The 20052-nt window shown below is 37.3% G+C and overlaps 1 protein-coding gene across 1 annotated transcript in view; it reads right to left on the bottom strand.

The window, feature by feature from the left end:
* Window positions 1-20052, bottom strand: part of Wls (Wnt ligand secretion mediator) — a 116864-nt gene that overhangs the window by 18819 nt on the left and 77993 nt on the right. The window contains exons 9-10 of the mRNA XM_006998053.4: window positions 18662-18805; window positions 17021-17104 (exon numbers count right to left, since the gene is read on the bottom strand). Of these exons, the coding sequence (XP_006998115.1) occupies window positions 17021-17104; window positions 18662-18805 (228 nt within the window). The remainder of the gene's footprint in view (window positions 1-17020; window positions 17105-18661; window positions 18806-20052) is intronic.

Raw genomic sequence — 20052 nt, 5'->3', positions numbered from 1 at the left:
TAAAGAATCTCTCTCTTGGTCCTAATGAGCTCTCTGTTCACTGTATCCCCTTTTAGATTAAGGAGGCAACAACCCTCAAGTATTTTGGATTGGCATAGATTTCTATATGATGGTTCATGTTATAAAAATAAGGTTTATTTAAGATAGGATTTAAAAACAATGTTTACTTAATGAAATATTAAAGCTGCACCTCAATACACAAGAATTCACCTTGATCTGACAGGTAAACTTTGCAATTTAAGAGACTCCCAAATGATAATGGTTTTGAAGACATGAAGGGATCATGAGAAACAGCTGAGGGTTACATTGCAATGATAGACCTTAACAGTTTTGACAGGTGATAGCCATGAGAAGCATCAGTCAAAGAAAAACAGGATAGGTTTGATTCTAGAAGGTATTTTGGAAAGGAACCAAATGTAATAAATGTTCCATTTACTAAAACAAAAACAAACAAACAAACAAAAACTAATTGATTGGCTATTTCAAAATAATGATTCTTGGGCAATTGTTTTTGCTCAATTTTTTTTGGGTCAAATTGATAATCATTATCCTGCTGATCAATTATTACAGTTTGCTCAGATGCAGTCTGTGGTGATATTTTATTTGTACTGAAATGTTATTTTAATTTTATGTTAATAAATAAAGTTGCCCTGGGGTCAGAGCTATTAGAGCCATAGTGAGAGCGTGGTGGTTAGAAGAGCTAGGTAGATTTCTGTGTGTTCAGGGATACAGCCAGTATTGGAGACATACGCCTTTAAGACCTGGAGGGCGGTACTTACAGGCAGTGATGAGGCAGTCATGTGGTTGGGTTTACAACCAATGAGAAGGCAGAACAGAAAGATTATTTAAACAGGGACACAGGAAGTACCTCCCTCTCTCGGGGAAGCTAGGAGCACTGCAGGAGGTAAGATTTTATCTTTGAGCTCTGACCTCTCGGCTTTTCTCTTTTACCTTGGCTCTGTGTTTCTTATTTTAATAATACGATTGGTTACATCTACATCTGGCGCCCAACGTGACAAGAATCCATTAAAAACTGCTTGGGGCCGGCTCCCTAGCCGGAGCAGCCGGCTCCCTAGCCCCAGCCCAGGTCTGCTTGGGCTCAGGCCGGACTGTGAGCTGCTTGCTTAAAGCCAGTGCTACAAACAGCTCAGGCCTGCCCTGCTAAACAGGGCCCCTGGCTGTAAAGCCAAGCCTTGACTCGGCTCAGAGGGAACAAGTGGCTGGCTTTAAGCTTTAGCCGGCTACCCCTTCGCTTTCACTTTCACTTTCACTTTCGCTTTCGCTTTCGCTTTCGCTTTTGCTTTCTCTCTTGCTTTCTCTCTGTCTCTCTGTCTCTCTCTCTCTCTCTCTCTCTCTCTCTCTCTCTCTCTCTGGATTTACACCTAGGACTCTAGGTGGCTGTTTTGAAATTCGCTCAGATTTCTACTGTTCTACGCAGATTTGGTAAGTCATAAAGGAAACTATTTAAAAGACAAATTTTTTCCACATTTAAAAAAATGGGTTTTCTGTGTACATTGGAAGAAAATTGGGTTTTGTTTGAAATTTTAGGCAGTCTGACAATGGAACAACTATATGAAAAGATTAGTATTATGGGAATTATGCAGTTAATCACCATGCTTATTCTCATTTTACTATTTAAAAAGATAGTCGATTTAAGTGCCAGGATAACAGCTTTAGAAAAACCTGTTAATTTTAACAGTGAAGTTGGTTCAAGTTTGGATCATAAGGTTACAGAAAGAAAGCCTGTTTTCACACAATCATCCTTAATTTATCCTGTAACCGTACAGCAGATGCCTGATCAAATGGCTACACAAAATATCTGGGCTCCAATTGAACTGATGGATTTTAAAAGGTTTAAGGAGGCAATAGTATCTTATGGCATGCATTCCCCATATGTAAAGCAAATGTTAAACTCTTGGTCAACATATAATAGGATTATACCACAGGACTGGCGGGACCTTGCACAAGCTGTTCTGGAACCCAGCCAGAGAATTCAATTTCTAACGTGGTTTAAGGACGAAGCTAGAAACGTAGAAACACAATGGAGGGATAAAGGAATACAAGTTTGTCAGGATCAGCTTATTGGAGAAGGCCAATATGCTTCAATACAAACACAATGTTTATATGATGTTCAAACCGTAATTTTATGTCGAATGGCAGCCTTGAATGCATGGGACAGAGTTGATGAACCAGGAAAAAAACATGAGTCATTCACAAAGGTTATGCAAGGCCCTAAAGAATCTTTCACAGATTTTTTAGAAAGACTGGCTTCAGCAGTAAACAGAATGGTCTCAGGATCAGAAGCTAGTAAGGCAATAATTGAAGCTTTGGCATTTGAGAATGCGAATGCAGCATGCAAAAGAATAATCAGGCCGTTAAGGGCAAGATCTGCACCTTTGGAAGATTGGATTAGAGAAACAATTAATGTTGAGGTTGATGAGCATGATACGTGGGTAGGAGAAGTAATTTCAAAAGGTTTGAGGAGTGTTAGATGTTTTGGGTGTGGAAAGCAAGGACATTTTAAAAGGGACTGTAAACAGGTCAATCCTAGAAGCAATGTTTCTTCAAGGAACAATGGCAACAGAATGCCCCTTCCTTCTGGAGTATGCAGAAGGTGTGGTAAGGGAAAACACTGGACCAACGAATGTAGATCAACAAAGGACAGACAGGGTAATCCTTTGCCTCAGTTTTCGGGAAACTCCCGGAGGGGCCTCATGCAGGCCCCCATAGCAAAACCAGTTCAAACCTTTCCTGCAGCTGTAGAGGAAATCCCTGCTCTGAGCGATTAAATAACCAAATGACAATTGGAATAAATCATGCTGGTCAGGATGATGAAAAAGAGAGAATAGAAAATTCAGGAGAAAACATAAAGAAAATTTTTTGGCAAACTTCTATTAATGAACAGAGACCAAAATTAACGATAAAAATAAATGGTGTTTTGTTGTCTGGTCTGGTAGACACAGGTGCGGACATTACCATAATTGCACCAGAATTTTGGCATCCAGCTTGGCCTCTTCAGGAGGTAAACGTTCAATTGTTAGGAATTGGGACATTATCTGGAGTGAAACAGAGTGCAAGATGGCTGGAATGTATAGGTCCAGAAGGACAGAGAGGAAAATTAAAACCATATGTCGCTAACATAGCTATGAACCTGTGGGGTCGAGACTTGTTGCAACAATGGAATACTCAGATTAAAATCCCTCCAATCTCAGAAACAAATCATAAACTAGCACATGTTTCTGAGAGAAATATTAGAAGGCATTATTTTGAGTGGTCACCAGCCATCCATATTATACAGGAACAGGGCACAACAACTGATAATCTTCCAAAAATACCAACAGCTCTACCTTTAAAATGGTTAACAGACAAGCCTGTATGGGTTCAGCAATGGCCTTTAACAACAGAGAAACTCCAGGCTTTAGAAGAGCTGGTAGAAGAACAGTTAAATGCTCAGCATATTGAACAGTCAACCAGCCCTTGGAATTCTCCTGTATTTGTTATTAAAAAGAAATCTGGTAAATGGAGAATGGTAACAGACCTTAGAGCAATTAACAAAGTAATTCAGCCGATGGGCTCTCTACAATCTGGAATTCCTTTGCCTACTCTGTTACCAAAAGGATGGCCTCTAATAGTTATTGATTTAAAAGACTGTTTCTTTTCAATACCCTTACAAGAAAAGGACAAAGAAAGATTTGCTTTCACAGTGCCTACTTATAATAATTCTCAACCGGTTAAAAGATTTCAATGGAGGGTCCTCCCACAGGGAATGTTAAATAGCCCAACTCTGTGCCAATATTTTGTACAACAGCCATTGGAAGTGATACGTAAAAAATTTCCTAAATCTATAATTTATCATTATATGGATGATATTTTACTAGCTGACTCAAATGCAGATACTTTAGAAAGAATGTTTGAAGAAGTAAAGAAAATTTTGCCTTGCTGGGGATTACAAATTGCTCCTGAAAAAATACAAAGAGGAGATTCTATTAATTATTTAGGATATAAAATAGAGCTACAAAAAATTAGACCCCAAAAGGTGCAAATTCGGAGAGATAGACTACAGACTCTTAATGACTTTCAAAGATTATTTGGAGATATTTCTCATCTACGAACTATTGTTGGGGTAAAAAATGATGAACTGACTAATTTGTTCAAAACCTTAGAAGGTGACAAGGACTTAAATAGTCCAAGAGAATTATCACCTGAAGCTGAGAAAGAATTGGCCTTGGTAGAAAAGAAAGTACATGAAGGGCACGTGGATCGTATTGATCCAAAGCTGGATTGCATTTTGGTTATTTTACCTTCTAGGCATTCCCCTACTGGAATATTAATGCAGAGGGAAGATATTATATTGGAATGGATATTTTTACCAAATAAGCCAAATAAAAAATTAAAAACTTATGGGGAAAAAATCTCTGACTTGATTTGGAAAGGAAAATTGAGACTTCGTCAATTAGCAGGAATAGACCCAGCAGAAATTGTCGTACCTTTAACTAAGGAGGACATTGAAAAATTATGGACAGAAAGTGAACCTTGGCAAAGAGCTTGCAGTAATTTTTTGGGAGAAATTAACAGCAAATATCCCAAAAGCAACAGAATTGATTTTATAAAGAGAGCTGATTGGATCTTGCCTCGAATTGTACGGCAAAAACCCATATCTGGAGTTCGTACATTTTATACAGATGCCAACAAACAAGGAAAGGCAGGTTACAAATCAGAAAATTTAAGTAAAGTGGTACAAAGTCCTTATAATTCAGTGCAAAAATCAGAATTGTATGCTATTCTGTTGGTATTAATGGATTTTTCAGAACCTCTCAACATAGTAACTGACTCTCAGTATGATGAAAGAGTGGTATTACATATTGAGACTGCAGAATTTATCCCTGATGCTTCAGAATTAACTTCACTATTTATTCAATTACAAGATACAATCAGGAAAAGGAGTCATCCTTTATATATAACTCACATCCGATCTCATACTGGTCTGCCAGGCCCTCTAGCACAAGGCAATGATGAGATTGATAAATTATTGATAGGAAATGTGCTGGAGGCCTCAGAATTTCATAAAAAACATCATGTCAATAGTAAAGGTTTAAAAAAGGATTTTCCCATAACCTGGCAACAAGCCAAAGAAATAGTAAAGAAATGTCCTACTTGTTCCTTCTATAATCAAACACCATTACCAGCAGGATGTAACCCAAAGGGTACTCAGAGGAATGAAATCTGGCAGATGGACGTGTTTCACTTTGCAGAATTTGGAAAACTGAAATATGTACACCACACTATCGATACTTATTCAGGATTTCAATGGGCAACTGCTCTGAGTTCTGAAAAAGCTGATTCTGTAATCACTCATTTGCTAGAAGTTATGGCCATTATGGGTATACCTGCACAAATTAAAACTGACAATGCTCCATCATATGTCTCTGTTAAAATGAAACAGTTTTTTGCTTATTACAATATAAAGCATATTACAGGTATACCACATAATCCTACAGGTCAAGCAGTTATAGAAAGATCAAACAGAACTCTAAAGGATATGCTAAATAAACAGAAAGGAGTAACAAAAACCCCCAGAAATAGACTGCATAATGCTCTATTAACTTTGAATTTTCTGAATGCCAATGAGAAAGGAACAACAGCTGCAGAGAGACATTGGGTAATAGAAAAAACTACAGAATTAAATCAGCCTATATACTTTAAGGATGTGCTGACCTCAGAATGGAAGCCAGGGTATGTATTACGTTGGGGACGAGGTTTTGCTTTTGTTTCTACAGGAGAAGATAAGCTGTGGATACCATCAAAATTGATAAAGGTTCGATTTGAACAAGAAAAACCTCTTAATTAGAGGAGGTGATAGTTCATCAATCAGCATGAACATCCAATTTAAACTAACTTGTACCTGTAACACATGTCTTTTCATTTAATCAGATAATAACTTGCCAAAAAGGAACATCCCCAAAATTAGTCTTGGGGGAAGGTTTTTGTTTTTGTCTTTTAGGAGAATGAAGGTTAAGGAATCTGAAGGACACAAGACAAATGAGACAACTGAAGAAAAGGGACAAATCATCTATCCCAGGAAACAGAGTATATTGGAGTATATGGCATATGGGTATATATTATCTAAAAAATTTTATGTCTTCTTAAATGTTTGTTTCTGCTTTTCTCTAAAGATTTAACACTATTGGTTTTCTAATAGTCCCAGTTCAATTAAAATTTAAAGCTGACTTTGGAGTTGGAGAATGGCTCTCTCCTTCTTTAAACTCAAGCATGTTGTTAAAATGAAAATACAAACTCCCTGTATCATGACAGAATAAAAGAGCCATTTTCTGCTATGGGACAGGACAAAAGCCAAATTAATTAAGGGACTATTCTATTACTAATCTCAACTCTTTGATTCTATTCTGATTCTTTAAACTTTTCTTAAAGTATAAATTTTATATCAAAATTTACAAGATTAATATATATATACATTTTAAACTTTGTTAAGATATGAATGGTCATATAGAGTACTAACTAATTCTAGAAAAAAGGCTTCAGTTAGCTGCATATATATGTCTTTGTGTTCGAGTCTCTTATCAGTTTTCTGCAGGAAATCACGGCCAGGCCTAACATCAACTGAAGTCTCCGGAAAGAAGATGGGGCCCCACAACAACAACAACAACAACAATTCCACGTGGACAATAATAATATCACTAAGCTGACAAACATCATCTACAGATCAGCTTTGAACTACAAGGTGCTCAGAACAATTTTGAGATGACTAGCTGAGATGATCCAGTCTCAAAGACTACTTGAATAAGGACTTGAGATAAACCCTGAACTTTGGCTTTATACACAGACTGGATAATAATGAAGGATATAGTTACCTTTCCTAGAATTTGACAATTAACCTAAATTTTTCTTTCAGGATAAAGATAACTTCACCCATACCCAGCAGGAAGCAATTTTAAGAATATGACACCCACATTGCCAAAGAAGTGGTGTGGGGCGGGTGGTTTTTTGGTTCTTTTAATGGGTTTTGGGTCTGGGATAATTTTCAATTGTTTAGGGGGGTTGGTTACAAGTTGTCAAGGGTTAGGAAAAAGGCTAAGCAAAGGAGATTAGATTTAAGGTTCTTGTTTAAAAAAAAAAAAGAAAGAAAGAAAGAAAAGAAAAGAAAAGAAAAGAAAAGAAAAAGACAATTACTAGTTTTAAATACTTTACATTATTACCAACTATTAGGATATAAAGAAATGAAAGTTAGTAGTTAGACATTACAATAGAAATTGTAGTCATATTAGATATGTTTTAAAAATTGAGCAGATGTATTTTAGACAGGTCATCTTCAAACCCTTCAGAGATCTACAGAATATGGCATTTAAAATGTTTTAATAACTTAGAAATTTTTCTTTTTTGAGACATGTCGGCTCCTGGCAGTACCAGTCTACTTCAGAGAAAATATGGGCATTGAAGAAACTGCATATGGAGTTAATTTTCATTGTGGCAAAAGTTAGCCACTGGACAACAAAGTATCCTCAAATCAACAGGAAAAAATGGACAGACAGAACATGAAACAAAGGACTACCAATTCCTGCCAAAACAAGTGTGGTTATGGCTTTATCAAAAGGCATCTTCTGAGGCCAGGACAATATGGCACCATCCCTGAAGTCGCCTTCACAATCTGGAAAAGGTACAGTAAGTACCCTTTTCTTAGAAGGCAGCTGAACAGGCAGTGGGCTGATGGCTTCTGTTGTGCAATGGAACAGCAACTGAAAACCCACGCCTAATAGTAGACTGGCATTTAATATAGATATGTGGAGAAGAAGAGGATGCTGAGATGAAGCCATATATACACAGCCAAGAAGAATGGACAGCTGAATTCAAAAACCATCAACAATTTCCAGAATTTAAAATCCTGAATCATGACATGACACTAGTGGAATTCAGGTGTTTCTGGTATATGGACTGCTCTCACCCAATGTGAGGTTGAACTGTTGACCTTGTGTACAACCTACTTCACAAATGAGTCTGTCAGATACGCTAAGCCTATAGGCTGAAGATGATGCCCCAACACTGTGGAGAAACCTCAGGTGACTGTCCAGGCAGCTGGCTGTTTCTGTCAACTCACAAAATTTTTGGAAGTTGCTTTTGTGCACTTCCTGTTTTTATTTTTGTTAGCTAATATTATTTCCTTCTTGGGTCTCTGAGGGAGTTGAAGATTAGTTAGTTATAGTTGAAGATTAATTAGGATAGAAAGTGAATTAGATACATTTTGGACTTACTAAAATAGGATAGATAAGGGAATTATTTTCTCTGATTTGTCAAATACAAATGGACTAGACATCGTTTAGGTATTTGTTACTTGTATATATTGTATATAGTTATTGTACTTTTGTATATAGTTTTTCTTTTGTTAGTTATAACCTTTTGCCTTTTTTCTTTTTATTAAAATAGAAAAGGGGAAATGTGGTGATATTTTATTTGTACTGAAATGTTATTTTAATTTTATGTTAATAAATAAAGTTGCCCTGGGGTCAGAGCTATTAGAGCCATAGTGAGAGCGTGGTGGTTAGAAGAGCTAGGTAGATTTCTGTGTGTTCAGGGATACAGCCAGTATTGGAGACATACGCCTTTAAGACCTGGAGGGCGGTACTTACAGGCAGTGATGAGGCAGTCATGTGGTTGGGTTTACAACCAATGAGAAGGCAGAACAGAAAGATTATTTAAACAGGGACACAGGAAGTACCTCCCTCTCTCGGGGAAGCTAGGAGCACTGCAGGAGGTAAGATTTTATCTTTGAGCTCTGACCTCTCGGCTTTTCTCTTTTACCTTGGCTCTGTGTTTCTTATTTTAATAATACGATTGGTTACATCTACAGCAGTCTTTTATTTTTCCTGAAGTATTAATGCATATGCCAGTGAAAGATGCTGCTTTGGTTTTTACTGATGACTTTTCTAATGGCAAAGCAGCTTATGTGATTAATGGTGAAGGATATGGAGTTCAAACTATTCCTGATTCAGCTCAAGTTGTTGAGTTAAACTGTTGGTTTTTCAAGTTCTTAAAGATAATTCATTTAATTTATATACAGATAGTCAATTTATTTATAGAGTCCTTCAAGTTATAGAAACTGTTTTTTATTAAAACTATTAATGACAAATAAGATTGTTATTTCAACAAATTCAGGATGCCATTCATTTAAGAAAAACTGCCATATTTTGTGGGGCATATTAGAGCACATTTAAATCTTCCTGGTCAATTGGCTGAAGGTAATGTTTTAGCTGATAAATGTACTCAGTTCATCGCAAGTTGAGCTTTCTCAGAGATCACATGCTCTGTATCATCAACAATAGTGAAAGCTTAAGAAAACAATCTGGTTTAACACAAGAAAGTGCTCGTCAAATTGTTAAAAAATGTGCTGTGTCCACAATATTTGACTGTACTGTACACCTCACTTTGGAGTAAATCCTTGAGGTCTTCTTCCTAATCATTTATGGCAAATGAATGTCACTCATATTACAGAATTTGGGAAACTGAAATATTTGCATATGACAATGGATACTTATTCACGATTTTTATTGGCTACTGCTCAAACTGGTGAAGCTACCAAGCATGTAATTGCTCATTGCCTGAAATGTTTCTCCTATATGGGAATACCAAAAATTATTAAAACTGATAGTGGATCTGGAAATGTTAGTAAAGCTTTTTATCAATTTTGTTCTCAATGTCAAATTGAATACGAAACAAGTATTCCTTATAATCCTCAAGGACAAGTATTTTTGAATGAACCTATGGCAGTCTCAAAATGCAACTTCAAAAAAATAAAAAAGAAGGAATTATACCCCAAGTTGCCACATAATGCTTTGAATCATGCCTTATTTGTTTTTAAACTTTTTAAAATATGGATGCTGCTGGAAAATCTGCAGCTGATCAATTTTTGGCATGAAGGCACCACCGCAAAACTGCTCAGGTTAAATGGAAAGATCCTTATACTGGTTTATGGAAGGGCCCCGACCCTGTTTAATATGGGGATGAGGGCATGTTTGTGTTTTCTCACAGGATGAAAATGAAACTTGTTAGTTGCCTGAATAATTATACAGTGTATGAAGCAGAGAGATACTGATCCTGATGTTGTTGATGACCGTCCAGGGATGCCAGAGTGAGACCTATTGGGCCTATGTTCTTGATTCACAAATTTTACATCTTGCAACTTGGGAAGGAAAAGAAATTGTGGTTGCAGTTAATGATACCAGGCTTTTAGTTCAACCTGCCACCCAAGAGTTCCAGATTGCTCACAATTTTTCTTATATTGGATATGGTAAAGGGATTCTTGTATGTTTTGCAAAAAAATTATTACTTTGGAGAGATGTCTTGGAGTGTTTATAAAACAAGTATTGGGACATATAGCTTTTGGAGCATGTGTCTTAGTATGCGTATAATTAACAATGTACACTTTATACAAAGTTATTGCTTCCTTAAGGTGATTGGATAAGTAATATTTCACCCGCTCAAAAATTTCCTCCATGCACTGCTGTGGGATGGTCTGTATGTCAAATCTGTTGCTCTGATTGGTCAATAAATAAAACACTGATTGGCCAGTGGCCAGGCAGCACGTATAGGCAGGACAAGGAGAGAGGAGAACTCTGGGAAGTGGAAAGCTGAGTAGGAGTCATTGCCAGCAACACCATGACAAGCAGTATGTGAAGATGCAGGTAAGCCACGAGCCATGTGGCAAGGTATAGATTTATGGAAATGGATTAATTTAAGCTATAAGAACAGTTAGCAAGAAGCCTGCCATGGCCATACAGATTGTATGCAATATAAGTCTCTGTGTTTACTTGGTTGGGTCTGAGCAGCTGTGGGACTGGCGGGTGACAGAGATTTGTCCTGACTGTGGGCAAGGCAGGAAAACTCTAGCTACAATGCACAAAAGAACTGCGAGAGTCTAACATAACTTTGTTATGGAGATGATTTACTGGCATTGTTCCTTAAAGTATAACATCATGGGTACACAACAATATATTCTTGATTGGTCCAGAAATCAGGATGATTACAGTGACTCTTATTTTATGTCTACAGCAGAATCTTGGGATCAAGGACTGTCTGCTGGAATTTAGTATTCCAGTACTGGATCTCCACAAACTTATGTTTGGAAACTTGCTGCTGCCATGGGAATAGTGGCAGGGCATTCCAGTCACTTGAAACCTGTTTGTCCTTTGAAAGGAACTGTTTTGGCTTGTGTCAAAATGCCCTATGTTCTTGTAATTGGTGAAGAAAATATTTCTATGAATGGTTCTATGTTCAATGTATCATATCTTAATTGTATTTTGACCAACTGCATTTTTCAAATGGATAATCACACTCGTGTAATAGTGTTAAAACAACCTTCTTTTGTAATATTGCCAGTATATATGAGTGATCCATGGTTTGATGATAAAGGGTTACAAGTGATTGAAGAAATCAAGAAAGCTTTAAGCATACAGAAGTATGGTGATATTTTAATTGTACTGAAATGTGATTTTATTTGTATGTTAATAAATAAAGTTGCCTGGGGGTCAGAGCTAGTAGCAAGCCATAGCAGAAACTGGGCAGTGGTGGTGCATGCCTTTAATCCCAGCTCTTGGGAGGCAGAGCTAGGCAGATCTCTGTGTGTTCAAGGATACAGCCAGCATGGAGACACACACCTTTAATCTCAATACCAACCATAGAAGACCTGGAGGTCTGTACAGACAGGCAATGATGCGGAGGTCATGAGGTTGGGTTTACAACCAATGAGAAGGCAGAATAAAAAGTCTATAAAAAAGACAAACAGACAGGAAGTAGGTCTCTTGCTGAGGAAGATAGCAGCGGCAGTGAAGAGTAAGGTTTTTAGCTCTTAGCTATTGCTCTGACCTCTTGGGCTTTCATCTTTGCATTGGCTCTGTGTTTCTTATTTAATAAGACGGTTACATCTACACAGAAGCATATTGCTGGATTAGTTATAGCAGGATTGCAGCCTTTGTTACTATGCTTGCTACTAATACTGTTACTTCAGTGGCTTTGTATCAATCCATTCATACAGCAGGGTTTGTTAATCAATTGTCTATGAATGTTTCTATGACATTAGAGACCCAAGAAGATATAGATGTGAAAATGGAACATAAATTGAGTGTTTTATATGATGTGGTACAATTTCTGGGAGATGAGCTCCAAAGTCTGAAAACTAGAGTATATTTGAAATGTCATTCTAATTACAAATGGATTTGTGTTACACCTTCTGTGTACAATGAAAGTGCTATTGGATGAGAAAGAGTTAAGGCACATATTAAAGGAATTTGGCATGATTCTAATGAATCCTTAGATTTGGCTCAATTACATCAAGAGATTATAGATATGAAAAAGGCTAAATTGGATTTTGATGCAGTTAAAACACCTGAAGATATTTTAGAACAATTCAAAAGGGCTATCCCTTCATGGTCATCAATTACTTCCCTCTTAAGTAGGTTTATAGCTATTGGAGCATGTGTCTTAGTAGGCATAATCTGTTTGCCTATGATTTTAAAGCTGATTTTGAACTTGTTACTAAGATTTGGTTTGGAACTCCACGGAGTAAAACTCCACACATTCCTTGACTTGACACCAGAAGCTGGTAGCCGAAGATGGGTAAGTTTTCTTTGCCTCCTTTCAACCTAAGACAGGATGTGAATGGTGGAATTCATGTTCCCATGATGGGTAAGATAGGTGTGTGGTAAGGAAACACCTAAGACAGGCATGGTCATATGAGAGACTCAGTGGAGTCTTAAAATAAATAAAAAAGGAGGAATTGTGGGAGCCCACAACTGACTCAGTCTCCCACTTTGAATCTGAAGTATATTCTGAGTCAATAGAGTCCATGCTTGCTTGCTCCAGGGCTGTGAGAAACTCCTGATTAGCCTACAGGAAGGAACACACTATCTAGCTAGACATAGGCTGCTGATGGCAGCCAGAGGTCCATTGAGATAGAAAATGAAACTGCCTGCTCCTTGATGCAAGGCAGGATAGATAGTGGTTGAATGCCTGCACTGTGCATTGTTCTATCTCTGTCCTTTTAAAACTGTATATAAGCTGGGTGTGAAATAAATTTGGGGCTGTCCAGCATTGACTGGCAGACCTCTCATCTCTTTTCTGTCTTCTTCATTGTCTCTACAATCTGTACGCCTCTATCTAGCTACCCAGCTGACTGTCAGCAGGCTCTGACAAGTGACTATACAACACAAGGGCAGGACATTGTTTTAATATATATATAATTATAATATATAAATTATATATTTATATAAAATGTAAATCATATATATTTATATATAACATAAATATATAATACATAAATTATAATAATATATAAATAAATATTTTTTTTCAGAAGAATCACATGAATGAGATGCTCAGATGATAAAGAATACATAGGAGCTGAGCCTGTCTTAAGAAAATAACAGATTAGTGCCCTCTTTGATTTGTTCTGGGGTATACATGTTGTTTAGAATATACTTACTTAAGTACCTGTAGACCGAACTTATATCTGTAAATGCTTATTTCCTGGTGGGCAAAGAGGTAAACTACAAAAATTAATCATGTAGATATTATACCCCCAGGGTTTATAAACTGTATTGTGTTTCCCCCCATGTTTTCTCAATTACTCATGCTTTAGACAGACTGAATTCTGAGCAAATTCCACCTAACATGAACTGCAATGAGCAACCTCAACAGAGCAGGCCTTGTAGATCCAAATTTTTACAATAGCAAGTTAGAGGGGTAGCCACTTCATATTTTAACTTTCAAAGAGAAAACTCAAGTATTTGCAACACCATTATCACCAAAAATTAAAACCATATCACTCTTTACATACTCTTCCCTCTTTCTGATTTTATGTGTCAACAGATTCCTTCTGTATAGGGACCCAATTTATACCCCTGCAGTCAAGTGAGGACAAATCTCTTCATAGCCAGTAGTTTTGACAGCTAGTATTCCAGTAACTACAAGATTTCCAAACTCCCAACACAGGCTTTCTTATAGGAAACATTTCCTTACATCAGTCTAAGCCACAGAATGAAGTGATCACACACCAACAACAGAACTGGGGAATAGGTTCTCTGGGAGTTTACTACATGTATCTTGGCATGAATATCAGGTCTTCAGTGAAGGTTGGGGACCTTCTTCCCTGCACTATACTTCTGTTCCTTGCTAACACCACCTCTACACTAAACACCTCTCTCTTCCAGAAGGAACAGGGCTGAAAGACCAGACTCTGGCACAGCATTTCTTCATTGCTGTGACCCAGACCATTAAAATAGCAGGCATTAAAGACTGAACCTCAGTCCTAGTTACAAAGCCTCAAGGTCAACACATTCTAACAGCTTCCTATGTGCCTTTCATTCCTGGCATCAGAGATTCAATATCCTGGCAAGATTCCCCACATATATTTCATGGGGCTTGAATGGAAGCTCTCCCAACAAGTATAATGGGAGTTTTAAAAACATTACTTTTACCTAATGCTGAGATCCATTTCAAAAGTTACCCAATGGGATTTTTTTTCAGGTAAGCTCATTGCTATGACATTCAAAAATGATATTAGAAAATAAATCCTCTGATGACTATATTATCAGTATCAGGACACAAAGAGTTATACAGGAAAATGTCTTAGATATCTATAAATAAACTTTAAAAAAAGAAAAAGAAAAAGCAGCAGGAGGAATGTGTGGTGCTAATGGAATTCAAAGACATCATACCTCCTTAGAGTTGAAATACACCTGTCTAACTATTGCAGCTAATATAAAAAGCAGGTTTGAGCCCAATACTGTGCTAGTGATAAATTAATCTTACTGTGAAAAGAAAAGCTGCAAATTTGGTCATAAGACAGCTTCTACCACTTTAAAATGTGCAACAGTCAAACACGTACATGATTAAATTCAGGCAAAGCAAAGCCATCTTGAGGATTATTCTCTCTAGAATTCAGGTGGAAGGAGTTCTGCAGAGTTAAGTCAGCGGCCCCAAAGTGGGTATGAGAGGACTAGAGCTTTGCAAAATGGCAGAGGCAGGCCTCAGGAATGAAAGTTCTCTTTCCTTTCATGTTCCTGAGAACATGGTATATTTTACTGGAGACTCCACTTCTGGATGAGGGTTCCCTATTCTCTCAGCCAAGGAACTCAGGAGGCTGTAACAACAGCATATTGCTGAGCATCTGGAGGAACCAGGAAGCAAAGTGACCACACAAGGAAACTAGACAAAGGTGGAGTCAAGCCTAACCCAAACCCTAACCCTTTGCTTGAATATGAGTATTTGAGCCTTAACTTCATTAAAGATGCATCAGGAGCCAGAAATATGGCTCAGCTGATAAAGATGTTTGTCAATGAGACTGATGTTTGCCGATGAGGCCGAGTTTTATCTCTGTAATCCACATGGTGGAAGGAGAAAACTGATTCCTGTGGCACATGAGATACACATACACAAATAAATGTAATTAAGATTTTGAAAGAACTCATCCAGAATTAGTAACAGCTTTACTGTATTTGGAGTGAAGTTTCCAAGGTTTTATAAACAGTTTGATACAAACACACTCCTATTACAAGTAAAAGAAGATGGATTGAACAATGTGCAAACACATGTAGGTATATTGTTTATTTCTACATGCAGTCAACCTTGAACAGAGCCAGAAACCCAATACATCCCAGTGGGAGCTAGAGGCTCAAAACTTGTGCTTCCCTTGGATGGAATTAAAGGTGTCTAAACTGAGAAGGGGGAAAACATATTCTTATTTTCATTAGTTTCTAATTGAAGTTGATATTTCCTTTAGTTATGAATGTACAAAACAAATCTTTATGATATTAGCATTACCCATGAAATGTCATTTTTGTGCAAAGTAGGTGCAGAGGACATATTTACAGTAAGTATGAGTTATCTGTAATGTATATAATTAAATATATATAATTGTATACATGATTCATTTGAAATAGAAAATATTTTACTTTACTTATTCATTAGAAGCATTCTGAGAAGAGAACCATAGCTTCACTAGATTGTCAAAGGAATCTACACAGAGTTGATAAACTAAAGAGAATTTGCTAGCAGATGAAAGGATAAATCACCCTTCTCCTAAGGCTGTACCAGAATGCTGCTCTACGCTGTCCAAATAGATACAGCAAAAGATCCAGAATGACTAAGTTCTAGTCTCCAACTTATATGCATTCTGATAAGTTACTAACACAGCTGTTCATGCTTATGACACACCAGGGACTCTACTAAATACCTGGCAATATCACTTCTATATATGGTACTATTATACAGTGAAAAAAATTAATGTTAATGTTAAGAAATGCTAAATAACCCACTAAATTACTACATTTCTAGAAAACAGAGTATATGAAAACACCCCAGAAGCCATGGGAATTATATTTTTGAAAACATGGCTAACAGTTCCTATCCTACTTACCTCAGGAGAACTTTGTGAAACCCATCTGATTAATATGTGCATAATATATCAGATTTTAGATAGACTTTTTCACTTTTCAAAGTAATCAATATTTTAAAATTATAATCATCATTTTTGAGATTTTAAAATACATCAAACTTTGAGTTTTAGAACTAGTATAAATATAAGTTTCTATCAGCGGGACTTTTGAGTTATGTTCATGTTTACGTAGCAATGTAATTTTCACATAGAATGGCTAAAGGCCTGTCAAGGGATCTTTGTTACTGCTAGGTAATGACCCAATAAAATTATTACATGCCTGTCAGTGTTATGCCACAGGTGTTGAAATGTTTGCTCCCTTAAATGAAATATCTCTTCAATATGGCTATAGGTTTGTCTATTTAGCAACTTTCTACAAGGTAGGATTGGAAGGGGAAAGACAGTCTATGTCACCAGCCTGTGTAAAGTTCCATGCTGGAGTGATCTAAACAAACAAGGCTTAGTTAGCTAAACAAAATAAGCCTCTATGCTTTTGTCCTCAGCAGCTCTGCAAAATCTCCTGTGCTATCAGTGGGAACCACTCCAGGGACAGTCTCTTGAGAAGGCTTAGGATTTACTCACCTGACTAACGATGAAGAAGATAACAGTCATGGCAGCACAGGCCAAAGTGATAAGCATGAGGAACTTGAATCTGAAAATCAGACCCTATTAGGAAAGACAGAAATAGTGGTTTAATATATTCATTTTCCTTCTCTGCACACACACACACACACACACACAGAGGAAATTCTTAGGCAAAATATTTTCTATGTTCATATATCTCATGAAACAATGATGCTGGAGCCTAGGAATTTACATTCACAACAAGTCATTAAGCTACCAAGTTCCCTGATAAATAGGTTATATAATTCTCCACAAAGGTTCAAAGTTACCAAATAAAAGTTTTCTTCAGTTGTAATAAAATTTCATCAGTTTTTTTTTTGAGAGGGGGGGTGTATTAATCAAAGTGAAATTGATTTGATTGAATGTTCTCATTTTTCACTCCATCTCTGGAAACAGATAAGCTTGAGAAAGTGCTTTTTGTTTCCAAAAAAAAATCAGGATTTAAGGAATGGTGCCTAGTGATTAAGGTGTCTTCTGTGCAGACTTGCTGTGCTCCATGATTCTGCAGTTTCTCCTCTCTTCACATAAAAAGCCATTTAAGCAATGAATCTAGTCAATGTGTCACCTTCATCAGAGATTGGAGGAGGCTAAGTGTTTCTCTTGAATAACTAATATAACCTAGAAGCAGATTACTGAACTCTCCTTGAGCACACACTGGCTATTTTAGAGAATGTGGAGTACTAAGAATCTGGGAAGCATGGGTCAGAAAGATTGCTCAGAGGATAAAGGTATTTGCCACTCACATTTAGTAACCTTGATTTAATTCCTTAAATCCATGTAAAAGACAAAGTAGAGAGCTGAATCTACATAGTTGTCCTCTGATCTCTACATTTGTGTTGTGACATGAATACTCACTCATACATCATATACACACACAAATAACAGTATTTTTCTTTAAGTCTGGAAAGCAGATTATTTGGGCTAAAATCTGCAAGAGTTAGGAGGAAAGCCAGTTCTGCATACTTCAGTATCCCATCCCATACAGTAAGCACCTAGGTTCCATCAAAAGTTTTTCCTAAAGAACCCACTGGGCAAGTTTTTATCTTACTGCTAAGAGAACATGTTTACCCCCCAGAAAACTTCAGGAAATAGTTGTTTGGGTGTCTTTTTATTTGTCCCAGGACCCTGTATGAGAAGTCTTTAATGTCTACTTATTTTGCTTATCTATCTATCTATCTATCTATCTATCTATCTATCTATCTATCTATCTATCTATCATCTATCTATCTATCTATCATCTATCTATCTATCTAATCTATCTATCTGTGTGTGTATGTGTGTGCATGCATGCTATAGACAGACACACACACGGGGGGCGGGGGAGAGGGAGAAGTGAGAATTTGGACACACACATGCCACAGTGAGTTTGTAGAGGTCAGAGAACAAATTTCAAGTGTCAGTTTTCTCTGACTGAGAGTTCCAGAGAATAAACTCAGCTTGTCAGGCTTGTGTGACAAGTACTTTTACTGGCCAGTTCATTTTGATGTCTCCTTAATGTGTATTTGAAACTAAAACTTTCAACTTCCAGAGTTGTGTGTTTAAACACCCAGTTAGAGATCATGAGCATCAGCTCTAGAATGAGCCAAGATAGCTACTTACCTCATAATGCAGCCTCCGGACTTTGCTCATGGCTGGGAGACTAGACTGCTTCCCACTGATGTTTCGAAAAACCTGAAATACCATGAAGCACAGAAACAGAAAATAGAGGCAGAGGCAGATCCCTGCTACAATGATGAAAGCCATCTGCAAGTGTACAATGAAGGAAAGAGTAGGTTTGCCAAGAACATTTTCTAAGAGGGCACAGAACTCCTCCCAGCTGTGTTGGTGACACTCAACATTGTCTCCAAGTGTTCAAGAGGTTTTGAGGAAGGTACTGCTATTAAAACCTGGTATTCTGATACCACTGATTGGAATTTTCTGATACAACAATTTCAGATAAGGGAATATTCAAACAGTGTTCTAAGCCAAGAAAAAGAGAAAAACTGTAGTCTATTTTTACTAAATAGAGTTGGGTCCCTCTTAGAGCTAGTGATTCAGAATCTACCTTTCAAGCATGTTTTGAGGAGATTCAAATGTGTTGTGAATTGAAACTCACTAGTATAGTGGATACTGGTTACTAAATGGGAAGCTGTTTTAAAACCACTGAAAGAGCTCAAATAAAGATGCCCAAGTCCCACCCTACATATACCTAGTCAGACTTGCTAGAGTCAGAAAACAAGTGTAAACATGCTTGAAAAATCACTGTGTTGTGCTTGGACTTATCTAAGAAGAAAATTGAGATATGCCGGGGGATGTATAAATGGAGCAAGTTCAATAGCAAATGAAAGGGGAGTTGTCAAGGGACCAGAGGACATATAGTAAAGGCAGGGACTGTGGATGCAGATAGTACACCCATCAGGGAAATTCTGAGACCTACCACTAGAGCCCAGACTGTGAGATACAGCAAGATCTAGAGCAGTGTGAACTGCTGTGAGCCCCAGGAATATATCATAAGAACTCAGCTGGTTATGGCAAAGTAACTACCTGGAGTGATCAAGGAATTCCTCCAGAGGAAGCCAAATTCCAAGGAGCTTTTGGTGTTATTTGGCTTGTTATATATCAGCTGTATTCTGCTATGAAAATCATGTATGCCTTCATAGTTTTCCCAATTGATTTTTCCCTAAGAAGCACTAACAGTGTGGACTGATCACTCTCTGGACATACACATTCAAGGTATTTGGAGAACAGCCTTGGGAAAGGCTTCCTCTGGAATCAGATATCTCCCTTAGCCACTTTCAAGGACTAACAGTAATAATAGTCCATATGCAAGTCTCCTGATTTAAGGTAAATTCCACAAGGAGATACTGCCTACCTAGGTCAGGTGGACATTAAGTAATAGCTTTACACAATTTAGCTCGGACCCTCCTTTCTTACAGCCTTACTAACTTTATAGACCTCTAATTCCTTACTTAACCACTTCTAGGAATATTTAGAGAACCTTCTGTGCTGAC

This window comes from Peromyscus maniculatus, chromosome 6, assembly GCF_049852395.1.
Source record: "Peromyscus maniculatus bairdii isolate BWxNUB_F1_BW_parent chromosome 6, HU_Pman_BW_mat_3.1, whole genome shotgun sequence".
NCBI classification, from domain to species: domain Eukaryota; kingdom Metazoa; phylum Chordata; class Mammalia; order Rodentia; family Cricetidae; genus Peromyscus; species Peromyscus maniculatus.
Note: the sequence above shows the minus strand (reverse complement) of the source record. Positions and strands in the feature narration are given on the sequence as shown.